A 13,089-nucleotide genomic window follows, 5' to 3' on the forward strand; every position below is an offset into this window, starting at 1 on the left:
GGATCAGTTTAAAAAAAAATAAAAAAAAATGATTTAAACTCTACCACAAAGTCACAAATCAGCAATGAATCATGTGATGTCTGTGATTGGAAAGACACGACATCGTCAGTGCTCATCTTAAACGTTATTGCAATGACATTTTTAAAAAAAAGAAGCAAAACCCAACCTCAGCAGGCGTAAATAATAGCATTAAAGATGGCTGAATTCCATTTAGATTTCAGAGTCTGGTTTTTTTCGGTGTTTTTTCTAGTTTCTGATTGATTAATTGATTGATTGCTTGGTTGTTTATTACTCACATGGTCTATAATCTACATAAGATGGCGACTTGTCACCACAGAGACTGTGTTGACCACTGCACTGAAACATGCGAAGTGTGGTGCTGACGGACAGCGCCGCCCTGTGGGAATGAGCAGGAGGAGCAGTGAGGAGTCTGGGATTATTTTTCATTCCAGGTTTTCCCACTTAAATATATCGGCATTTGTCGCCCCCTTGTGGCTATTTGTTTTGTAGTCACCAGTCCCATTTCATCGAGACAGATCTGCAGCAGGACATTTAAGTTGCACTTTTCAAGCTGCGTCCATGTAAGTTTTTTTTATAATTAATTATTAATATATATATATAATAATCCTTAATAAGTATTATTATATTTATATTTTTGTTTTGTAATCCACCCTCTTTTTTTTACATTTTCATTTTATTAAGAGTAAAGTTTTGTGTGTGTGTGTGTTCGTTCTAAGCCAATTCACTAAAAATAACCATTTCCACCATTTTTTATTTATTAAGAGTAAAGTTTTGTGTGTGTGTGTGTGTGTTCTTGTAGTTGCGGCATACCGAGGACCAGTGAGGGTTTTTAACCAACAAAGTGAGGTAATTTTTACGGAGTGAGGACATTTTGGCCGGTCCTCACTTTGTTTTCATTGAAATCACTTCCTTAGGTAGGTTGCTATAACATGCTATACTCAATTTGTAAAAAAAAAAAAAATTCTTTGTTTTTTTGTCAAACATTTTTTTCCAAATTTTTTGTCAAACATTTTTTTCAAATTTTTTGTCAAACATTTTTTTTCAAATTTTGGACCAATTTTTTTTTTTTTGTCAATTTTTTTTTTTATTATTTTGGACCAAAAATTTTGGGTACATTTTTTTTTTTTTCAGATTTTGTACGACAATATCGTACGACGTTTTTGTCAAATTTTGGGTACATTTTTTTCTTTTCAAATTTTGGACGACATAGTATAGCATGCCGTTTTTGTCAAATTTTGGACCAATAATAATAATAAAAGATTTCCAGCCCTCTTTTCTCTTGGGCTCCACCTGCAGACATGTTATGGTACTGCAACCAGTAGTTCTTTGTAGATGTCATTCATGAAGTAGATATTTGTAATTGTGTTGATTTATAAAGTGGAAATGCTGGTCCTCACTTTGTCAGCAAGCCAGTCCTCAGTATGCAGCAAGTACAAGAATGTGTGTGTGTGTGGGGGGGGGGGGGGGGGGGGGGTGTTCATGCTAAGTCGATTTGCTAAAAAATAACCATTTCCACCTGTTTTATTTTGAAAATCTGCAGGACTTCTGGGGTTCAGGTGCAGAATCAGCTCAAACCAGTTTATTTGTTTGACTTGGGTCACGTGGTAAAAACCGGCGGAACAGCAGAGTTTGAACGACTTCGTCCTCCTCCTCTTCCTCCTCCTCCTCCTCCTAACTTACCTGCCCGGTGAGTCAACACCTGCAGCCGCAGGAGGACGATGTCCAACCTGTTGTCCATAAAACTCAGAGACGAAGAAGAAGAAAACAAGGAAACGGAGTCAGTGTGGACAAAACTGAAATGTCGCTCAGGAAAGTTTGTATTACAATGAGGATATTTTGAAACGAGTGTGAGGACTAAACTTATGAAGAAGAAGAAGAAGATGTTCTCCTTCCGGCGGCCAGGTGAGTTGGAAACGTTTGACTTCGTTTTGTCTTCAAGCGTTTGAGCTCCTTTCACAGATTTATGACGTGACAAACTTGTTTTTTTTTCCCCCTCACGTGTTTCCTGTTGTAAAACCTCCTGTAATGTAATACAAACACAAGCAAAGGGAGCTGGAAGCCTATGACGTCATTTACATCACATGATTTAATTGTTAATCCTTCAACAACATAATTCAGTATTAGACTAAACCACTAACAAAACCCCAGCTCATCATCATACTTAAAAACACAATGTGGTTGATTTGGAAAACTGCCAAAAATGACTGTTATTTAAAAAGCAGTTCGTGACATCATGGTGTTACAGTCAAATGAGTCCTATTCTATTCAAATGTTCAAAAACCACATGGAACAGGATTTGGAACAGGATTTGGAGCACTCTAAATCGCTCAGTGAGTTAACATAGACACTATAATATATTGACTAAACCTGGTAAATGATTAAGTTTAAAGGGATAATGTGAAGAAGAGGTAAAGTGCAATAAGTTACCTTAGTTTTTTTTAATTATTATTCTATGGTGTGTTTTATTTTGGTTAAGACCCAATTTTTTGCCTTTCTTATTGCACATGTTTAATATTTATGTATCCATAAGATTCTAATTAGGACTCTTGATTTAACTGCGGAAGCAAAGGTTATTTTAGTTGAAGTGAACGTTAAACGGCAGGAAATGACACTTAACTGAGCGTCACTGAATAATCCACAATAAGTTATAATGACAGAATCACTTTTTATGGAACACACAATAACGTCCGATGTGGATGTCAATTTCCCATCATCTCTATTTCCATTTCATCTCATTTAATATATTGTTGTTTTGTCAAATCGTCAAAATTTAAATCTCAAAGAAAATACACTTGAATTTGCTTTATTCATTTCTTTGTTTAGCAGAGAGACCATAACCTTAACCTATAGCCACTGTTAAAATCAGAGCACTTAACTTTATTAGTACCTCAGAAATGAGGTTTTAGGCCTCATTGGGACCAGGTTTTGGTCTCAACAAGGACTGCTGGTCCTGACAAGGTCAGTGTTTATGCCAGAAAAGATGTAACAAATATGAATACATATGCACACACACACACAAACTCTTGCACGACATCCTCAGTTACGTAATACATTCATTTGCCCCTTATTGTATCCTTAACCATCACAACTAAATACCTAACCCATAATCTCACCTTAAACCAATCTTACTGTAATTCTAATCCTAAAATCATGTATTTACCCTAAAAAAAAAAAACTTTAAAGTTGTGAGGACCAGCCAAATTGTCCTCACATGGCAAAAATATCCTCACAAAAAAAACCCTGAGCACCTCAACACTGGATGACAGGGATTTTATCCTGTTTTCATGTCCAGTAAGTGACTGCAATCCCAGAATAATCCCAGTTTTCTTTGCAGACAGAGGACCCACACCTGAGAACATCCACATCTCTTCTCTGCCTCCCAGTATTCCCGCGTATGAGCAGCCGGAGCAAACCGCCGAACAAGGTGAGGAGGACCGGTTTGTTTGTTTTTTGTTGGTGCATTGTCATGACCGACATCCTGGAAAAGAGATTATTAATCTCAATGGATATTTCCTGGATAAATAAATAGTACAGTACTCAATAATACTTTTTACCTGTAGGTAGATTTTGTTTTGCAGTTCCAAGACTAAAATTATCCTTTGAGATCCTTCGACTCACTCCATCTGTGTTGTGCTGTTTTTGTGTATACTACATGTTCTGTGTGTGAATGTTTGTTACTATGTCGTGTCTTGGACTGCAGATGCTAATAAACTCTAAGCTGTAATCTACTACGGATCATAAAATGGTAAAATTATTTTATTATGGTAATAAAAGACATAAATAAAGTGAACACTTTCCATTCCAGTACAATAACATCATGATAATAATGTAAATAGTATTATGGTAACACCTTGTCATTTTTAAAGAAATATCCAGATATTAGCCTGGTAATTATAATGACTGTAGGCTATCATCAGTGTGCTGAACTACCTTATATAAATATCTAATTGCGGTTATTTTGACTGACATTGTGATTGCAGATAAATGAGAGTGTGTACAGGTCAGGGCCATGTTTAATCTGAAATGGTCATTTGACACTAGGACTGAACGATTCTGAATAAATATCTAATTGCAATTATTTAAACAGGAATTGTGAATGGAAATCTTGACATCATGATTCTCATTTTCATTCGAAAAACATATTTTAAATGATTTACTGTGTGATATTTGTGCAGATCTGTGAGAAACAAAGATGTTCCCTGCAGTCTGAAGAATACGATGTGTATATATCAAGAAAATGATTCATCTAAAATTATATTTTGACACACATTTTGGCTTTAAGAAATATTGCCCTCCCTTTTACGTTAAAAATCTTGGGAATCGGAATTGGAAATTAGTGAATTATGTTGAAATCCATCCTACCTTATGCCCCTCACACTTATTATCAAGCTTTTGCTTTGTATTTATTATGGAAATAAGATTATATTACTTACATTTTATGAGTAAATGTTACCTATTCCCAAATGATTAACGTATTACCGTATTGTAATATAAAGTACTGCTTAAAGAAAGAAAAGTGTAATAATAATAATACTGACTTTGCTCTGCTTACAACCAGAACAATTCTAGGTGAAATAATGTCCCAGTTTGACTATGTTTGCGTTTAAATTCCAGCCCATGACGTGGTGTCAGAGAGAGCGCTGATCCAGACCACACACACACACAGAGGCTCAGCTCCCTCCGCTTTCCTCCAGAAACAGGACAATGACCCGGTTTCGAGCACTTACTTTGACCAGAAGGTCCACGTTCCCGAGGAGGCGAATGAGGTAATCTGGTACACGAGCAAATAACAGTTATTTTCTTCTTTAACTTGAAAGTGGTGCTGATTTTCCCAGTGTGGATTCTGTGGTACATTTAAAGTTTCTCTTTCATACGTAGAAGTGCTTTAGTCTGCGTAAGCTGTGGGCCTTCACCGGGCCGGGCTTTCTGATGAGCATCGCCTACCTGGACCCAGGTAACATTGAGTCTGACCTGCAGTCTGGAGCTAAAGCTGGATTCAAGGTAACTAACAATCGAGTTCTATGTACTCTTATGTACTCTTTTTTTTTTTTTACTGAGGGAAATCCTTGAACATTTAATACATTATGAGAATAAATGAAATGGCAAACACTCCCACGTCTTTGTCCTCGCACTCACTTTGTCAGACATGCAACTTCCATCTTAACTCTGATACTCCTCTGCACCTATTGTGGGAAGACACAAAGAAATACAAAATGACTGTATACACAACCTAAAGGCCTGGCCTTGGCTGTTATTAACTGGATCTTAAAGAATCTCAGTACATCACAGGTCAGAATTCAACAAAAATGAACTCTTTAGAGTTAAAAAAAAAAAAAATGTAAGCACAAAGCTGTAGTTCTCACATTCACAGAGGTCAGTGAGTTTGAGTCGGACGAAACGCATCATTCGCAGTGATATAATGTGTTTGAAAAGAATGTTGAAGAATGAAAAATCAATTCAAAAGATGCTTTAAATTAAAAAGGGCTGCTACAGACATGCAGTCTGCTCTGTGTTGAAGATATTTATTGATGTGTCTTCTTCCATCAACACACACACACACACACACATATATATATATACAGTATATAGTACAATACAGTGATGTATCCTTCAGCTCTATAGATGGAGAGACACGTACCGTCCCTTGCAGAAGAATGACAGTTAGATAGAACTTCTTCTATCATCTTCAGATGAAGGTGAAGTGAATGCAGATGGTTTGAGAGCACAGAACGCTTTATAGCTCTTTGAAAATGCTCACAAATGTCTGAACCTGTGTAACCCTGTGGTGCTTTAGTGAACGTCTGAGTGCAGACGGGAGAGAAAAAAAACAAAAAAAAACATTGTTCGGTTTTCCTCTTTCATCTCGACTCAGACAGTTGGAGATGATGTTTTTTTTTAACACAGACATTCACGGTCAGCCAGCGTCTGACCTCGGCTTCTTAATGAGTCTTATTCGAAGTGGCTGATGAGCTGAAGCCACGTCTTCCCTGTTCTCGTCCTCTCAGCTGCTCTGGGTGCTGCTGGCCGCCACCGTCATCGGCCTGCTGCTGCAGAGGCTGGCGGCTCGACTGGGCGTGGTGACGGGAATGCACCTGGCCGAAGTCTGCAACCGCCAGTACCACACTGTGAGTCTGTTACCAATCTAATCTCTGCGGTTAATGACTTATTTTTACCTTTAAGAGCTGTATGTGGACACAATTATGTCACTGATGTCCTTGTTCCCTAATCCCGGAATCTGCCCCTTAGATCACCCGGTTGAAATCTATTAAGTTGTTATTAACTCTTAGAACACAGAGCATTTAGGCTGCTTTTTTTTGCATATATAGAGTGTCTTATATCATTTTTTTCAGCACAACCTAGACAATCTGATTAAAAAAAAATATATATATTTTTATATATATTATTATTTTTTACCAACTACGTGAACACACCTGAGCAAAAAGTACTCAAAATGTTTAAAATTTGACAGAATTTTGGAAATATGTCAATTTCGCTTGACTCATTTTTATGAACAGAAATTGAACAATTGGGTGACTTCTGCACAATTATTGCTACTTTATATCACTACTAAAAATTTGACATAAAATTAATCACAACATCACATAAGAACACGGGGGGGAAAAAAACTCATTTTGTAAAGCCTGAATATCTGACCTATAAACACACCCCCCACACACCCACACACCCACACACACACAGGATGTCCTTATAAGGAGTTGTGTATTATTCTCATGGGAATTTACCAAGGGTGCACCTTCGGCACAGATCTTGAGTAAACAAGTGGTGACCGAGCACTTCAGGCTGTGGCAAACACTGAAACGCTCCTCCCATTCTTGTGGTCCCTTAAATCCTGCCATTGTGTTTTAATTTACTGTGAAGTTCAGTGACTGGATTATTCACCTATATATTGTTTAGGTGTATGTCCAGCATTTGAGAAAAAACATCTGCTTCCCTAAAGATGATGTGAAAGATCATGGGATCTCCTCTTTTGTCTCGAAAACAAAATGTTTGCATCTCTGCTGGACAAGTTTCACAAAAGGAGAGACAAATGCATGTGTTTTAACTTGTTTAACTTAATTATCATTATTATTATTATTATTATTATTATTATTATTATTATTATTATTATTATTATTATCCCAAAGGAATAAGATACGCAGCAAAAACATACAAAACAAAGATATGGGTTGAACAATTGTTTTAGCTTCGTGTTTTACCTTTTTTAGAACAGTGCAATTCATAGCACATACACACTAATATCTAGTTTTTATGTCAATAAGTTGTTTCATTCTAAACCCATGGGTCAAGTTTCTAATTGGTCAAAATAGACGGATTAATTATAAGAAGTCGGACTTAATAAATCAACTTAATAAACAGAAGTTCTGGACTGGAGATTTAATCGTCAGTCGTCTTACACAGATTCTACTTTTCCAGTTTAGGAGCTAAAAGACTTAATAAGAAGTAAACAGATTGTCGTGTTAAATTGGTTAACAGCTGGTTAAACACTGCATCAGCTGACTGACACTCACTCACTCACGTCTTCTGTCCAGGTGCCTCGTATCATCCTGTGGTTGATGGTGGAGCTTGCGATTATCGGCTCAGACATGCAGGAGGTCATCGGCTGTGCCATTGCATTCAACCTCCTCTCCAGCGGCAGGTTGTGTGGACACACTCGCAGATAAACGACTGGGTTAGCACATGGATGTTAATGCTGTGTGCGTCTTTGTGTGATTTCTGACCTGTAGGATCCCCTTGTGGGGCGGAGTCCTCATCACCATCATCGACACCTTCGTCTTCCTCTTCCTCGACAAGTACGGTAAGTCGCAGACGCTCTATATCCTCCGCATCGTCATTTCGCCGAGGCTTTACATGGATCAGTTTAAAATTAAAGTGAACAATGTTTACAGTTGAGGTTGACATTTTTAAATGCTGTGATCATGTTGGTCCCAGGCAGACAAGACTGTCCTGATGCCAATTAGTTCACACCATGAACAAGTACAGGATTTCACAAGAAATCACAGCACACAAAATAAGATGTTGGGTTGAACATCAAACATAATCATTGAAAGCCTGAATCACATTTTTGATAAACAACCTGACTGTTAGCTCCCAGGATTTTTTTTTTTACTTAATTTAAAAAAAAATCAAAATTGTTATCACATTTTTTTTACCTTTTTTTTTTTTTAAATTTGACAAAATTTCATACTTTAGTATGTTGTCCAAAATTTGACAATTGTTTTGACAATTTATTTTTGTCCAGAATTTGACAACAAAAAATTATAGTATAATATGTCATCCAAAATTTGACAATTTTTTTTGACAAAAAAATTATAGTATAGTATTTTGTCAAAAGTTTTACCTTTTTTTTTTTACTTTTTTTGTCAAAAATTTGTCAAAAAAGTCATACTATAGTATGTTGTCCAAAATTGTTAAAAAAAATTGACAATTTTTTTGTCTAGAATTTGACGAAAAAGTCATACTTTAGTATGTCATCCAAACCGTATCATTTACATATTTTTAGGATATTCGTAGGTTTTAATATCAATTATTTTTATCTCATATATTTATTGATCATGGTCCTTGGTTTCATGTTTCAGAAAGTGTGTTGCTCTTCTTCTGAAATGATTTAATGAATGAAAGACATTATTGGACGACGTAAACTGAATGCACTGTGACAACACCTCAGTTGCTGCTGCTCTTGCTGTCCAGGACACATTTCCCTCTGGGACCATAAATCTTTATCAAGTTGAATCTTGAATCGAATCTTTAGCCTTAAATAACGAAGGCCTTTTAACTTTAAAACCATCTGTGAGTACCTTCATTTGATGGGAGTTATTTGGCATAAAGTCTCCATTTTTAAAGATTGTTTGATTAAAAGTTGAAGCTTTGTTCAGCAGCTCCACTCTTCTTCTTCTTCTCTTTTAAGGTCATTAAAGAATGGAATGAGTTTCCTGTTGATCTGAAAACCTACACAAAATGTAATATTTTTTCTTGAGAAGTAAAAAAAAAATCTTGTGAACAATAATTTGACATTTCCTACCTGTTATGGATTCTGGACACATATTAAAACCTATGTTTTAATTGCATTTCCTCTTGCGTATGTGCGTATGTTGTCTTTATATTCTTATTGTTTGTTTGTTGAAAGCATATTTCCTCTTTCTGAGAATAAAGTGGGTTTTTTTGGGGTTTTTTTAACCAAATAAATGAAACTAAATCTTGTTTCTCTGCAGGTCTGCGGAAACTGGAAGCCTTTTTTGGTGTGTTGATCACCGTCATGGCCATCACATTTGGATATGAGGTATAAATATTCAAGGTACTGAATCTGAAAATTGAAAGGGCATTCGGTCAGTATCAGTCGTCATATTTCTCTGGTGAACTGTCCAGGGTGTACCCCACCTTTTTACGTCAGTCGGGATTGGCACCAACAGAAATGACGTGTGGTGCAGTAAATGCATGTTTTTTTTGCGACCAACAGGGTTAGAAACACAATCTTTTATCATCACGCGTTTCACTGTAGATGATGCCACAGTGAATTCATAACATTTTATTATCACATCATAAAAAGAAGAAGACATTATATCTGATATAGGTTTAAACACAAGGGCTTTAAATCACAGTGGGTACTTTGCACGGCAGCCATTTTGACAAGCACAGGTGGGTCATGCGAGTCAGGTCAGTGTGACAGTGAGCCAGGAACTCGGCTAAATGGAACTCAGCCATCATTATTTTTGTGCATATATTTACATTTGTGATTTTCCGACTGTGACCTGTCAAAATGGCTCCCAGGCAGAGGGCCCATGCAGTTCAGAATTATACTTTTTAAATTGTACTCATACACCCAAAGCCACAACTGAGACACATTTTATTTTATGTTTCTGTAATGGCTAATACACCAGTATGTAGAAGCTCTTTAACTGAAATGATATTTTTAAAACTAAAATTTGTTATCCATGAATTTTCTGATTTACTGTTTTACAAAAAAACCCATTACTTTATTACATTATTATATTATACAACGTAATTATAGTATATTATTATATACAAATAAAAAACAATAATAAAATTTTTAGTTTTATAATACCAAAATATTTATATTTTCTAATTTTTATGACAGGTGGTTTAATAACATTTATTAAACCACCTGTCATAATCAGAAAATATTTTCGTTTTAGTTTAGTTTTCTAACTAAAGCGCTGAAATTGTTGTATGTTTTATTAGAGCTGCAACTAACGATTATTTTCTCAATTAATCGAATTAATCGTTTGGTCCATAAAACGTAAAAAAAATGTTGATCAGCGTTTGTCAATCCTGGAAATAATGAGGTATAACCAAATAACCAAAATGATTCTCTTTTTAATGGTTTCTTTGTTTTATGGAGCAAAGAAACAACGGAAATATTCACATTTAAGAAGTTCAAACAATCACGAGATCTTGTTTTAATCATGAATAAAGCTTCAAACCGATTAATCGATTATCAAATGTATTTGATTAATCGGGTATTGTTTCAGGTCTAACGTGTATGTGCTTTGTGACATGTCTGCTGCGATGTTTTTCCTTATGTTTCATTGTCACGTTACGTATTTGCAGCTTGTTATAATGTTTTTTTTATTTACATACAAAAAAAAGCCCAACTAGGGACTGGAGTTGTAAATTAGCAATTGCTATAAAACACTTTGTGCAGCATATGAGCGTCGTGCTCTGTCTCAAAACTAAGTTAAACTCCATTATATTGATTAATTAAATAAATACAGAGCAGAATAAACATGCAGAAGCTGTTTAAGAAGGTCCTGCAGTAACCATGTTCCTCCTCCTCGTCCTCCTCCTCCTCTCTCAGTATGTGACAGTGAGTCCAGACCAAGCGCAGCTGCTGACGGGGATGTTTGTGCCGTACTGCCAGGACTGCGGGCCTGTTCAGCTGGCTCAGGCCGTCGGCATCGTGGGAGCCGTCATCATGCCTCACAACATCTACCTCCACTCTGCTCTGGTCAAGGTCTGAACATCAGTGCAGATCGCCCTGATCTAAAAAAAAATCATCCTTTAGAAAGTGTATACACAAAATACACATTTTAAATAAACATTAGGATGAAGAGCAGCAATGTTAAAAGCCAGACGTGTTCTTGTGTTGTACTGTTGTAGAACATTGTGTAAATATTTGGTGATGGGATAAAGTAGCTGTGTGTAATAGCAACGTTTATACTCGCCTACTGCTTTTCAAACATGCGCCGAGATGGAAATGTATGAATCTAACATAATTCAAATGTTCTTTCAGTCACGAGAAGTGAACCGCTCGGACAAGAAGGAAGTCAGAGAGGCCAACAAGTATTTCTTCATTGAATCGACCGTGGCGCTCTTTATCTCTTTCCTCATTAATGTCTTTGTGGTGGCCGTTTTCGCTGAGGCTTTCTACCAGCGCACAAACATAGAGGTGGTGAGTATTTCTGCCGTGGCGCTCATCCGGAAAAAACTCATCAGGAGTGAAATTTCAAGCTGTGTTTTTGGAATTTCTTTGATATGTGGTGGTTTGTTTGTTTGATTTTGACTTAATGGCTCGATGTATTTTTGTGTTTTTTCTGATTCCAGTATCACGTCTGTAATCAGTCAGGAAGTCCTCACTCACATCTGTTCCCTCTGAACAATGAAACACTGGAGGTGGACATTTACAAAGGGGTGAGTTTAAAGCTGTCACTGTTATATTTTTAATATTAATTAGAGATATATGCTATGTATTACTCCAGTTATTAAAGGCAGAAGAGTTTACATCAAAGTAAGAAGGAATAAATCTGACATTTTTTTGTAGTACACATTTATCTATTTCACAAGCTTTATTTTTGTTATTCATTCATTTAGTTATTTAATCAGATTTTAAGATCACCCTATTTCTAACATCCTTTTAAATTATATATATTATTTCCCTCTAATATGTATTTTGGATTTTATTTATACATTTATTGTATTGTACACGGTAATGTAAACAATGTAAGACACAGTCATTTACTGTAAAGATCAATCAGCATAACATTCAACTACTTAAACTCATTTTTCTAAGTAAATAACTATAATTTGAAATCTTAATCAAGAAATAATAATGTGCTTTACTATTTTTTTCTGGGTATTTTTTGTAAAACATTACATTTGAAAATTCATGGATGACAATAATAACTATATTTTAACATTAAAAAATATCATTTCAATTAAAGAGCTTCTACAAACTGGTGTATTCAAAATGACAGAAACATTAAAAAGAAATGATTGTCGCCAATGCTGATAATTGTGGCATAAACCTTGCATTGGTTGGTGGTCTAATACCTTTATTAAGCACTTTTAAATACATAAGTAAAATGATCAAGCCACTGAAAAGTGACAGTAAATGCTATGTGTTCACTTCTACAAAGAGCAAAGTATTAAAAGCGTTATTAACAACAATACAATATTTACATTGAGAATTTGCATCAAGATTAAGAAAACTGTAATTAAATTGCAAAATATGGAAATATGAAATTCTTGTTTTTATTGTAAGCACCGCGTTTTCCGGTGTACAAACGTTAAAGCCCCCCCCCCCAACCAAATACATTTTGCTAATAATTTCCAGAGATAAATGTGTGATTCGAACACCAGACAGTGGATCTGAGATACACGTCTCATTCCCACAATAGCAGAGCATGTTGGGATTGTAAATAAAATTTGAAAAAAAGACGAAAATAAAAGCCCTGCTACTGAGTAAAAGATCTGAAAAAATCAAATAAATAAATAAATAAAAACAACTGAATTTAACAAACACAGCAACATCATAGTGATATTAAGTTTATTCTTCATTTGACCTAGTGGGAACAAAAATGGGTGAAACCGCCCTTTGACGCTGTTGAATTTGATTTCCAGACTTGATTTTATTGACCGTGCTGTGTGTTTGCGTGTCTGTGGCAGGGAGTTGTGCTCGGATGTTTCTTTGGCCCAGCAGCGCTCTACATCTGGGCTGTGGGGATTCTTGCAGCTGGTCAGAGCTCCACCATGACTGGAACGTACTCTGGTCAGTTTGTCATGGAGGTCAGTGGAGGAGGGAGAAGGTTTCCT

General features: G+C 36.0%; 1 protein-coding gene across 1 annotated transcript in view; it reads left to right on the top strand.

The window, feature by feature from the left end:
• Positions 1 to 4,658: 4,658 nt before the first annotated feature.
• The window catches only part of LOC310932221 (natural resistance-associated macrophage protein 2-like), a gene marked incomplete at its 3' end in the record, with an annotated part of 11,079 nt that continues 2,648 nt past the window's right edge, over positions 4,659 to 13,089 (top strand). The window contains exons 1-10 of the mRNA XM_083895513.1: positions 4,659 to 4,787; positions 4,900 to 5,022; positions 6,027 to 6,146; positions 7,572 to 7,678; positions 7,767 to 7,837; positions 9,252 to 9,319; positions 10,856 to 11,011; positions 11,291 to 11,449; positions 11,602 to 11,688; positions 12,943 to 13,062. Of these exons, the coding sequence (XP_083751639.1) occupies positions 4,951 to 5,022; positions 6,027 to 6,146; positions 7,572 to 7,678; positions 7,767 to 7,837; positions 9,252 to 9,319; positions 10,856 to 11,011; positions 11,291 to 11,449; positions 11,602 to 11,688; positions 12,943 to 13,062 (960 nt within the window). The 5' untranslated portion in view covers positions 4,659 to 4,787; positions 4,900 to 4,950. The remainder of the gene's footprint in view (positions 4,788 to 4,899; positions 5,023 to 6,026; positions 6,147 to 7,571; positions 7,679 to 7,766; positions 7,838 to 9,251; positions 9,320 to 10,855; positions 11,012 to 11,290; positions 11,450 to 11,601; positions 11,689 to 12,942; positions 13,063 to 13,089) is intronic.

This window comes from Microchirus variegatus, assembly GCF_963457635.1.
Source record: "Microchirus variegatus genome assembly, chromosome: 9".
NCBI classification, from domain to species: Eukaryota; Metazoa; Chordata; class Actinopteri; order Pleuronectiformes; family Soleidae; genus Microchirus; species Microchirus variegatus.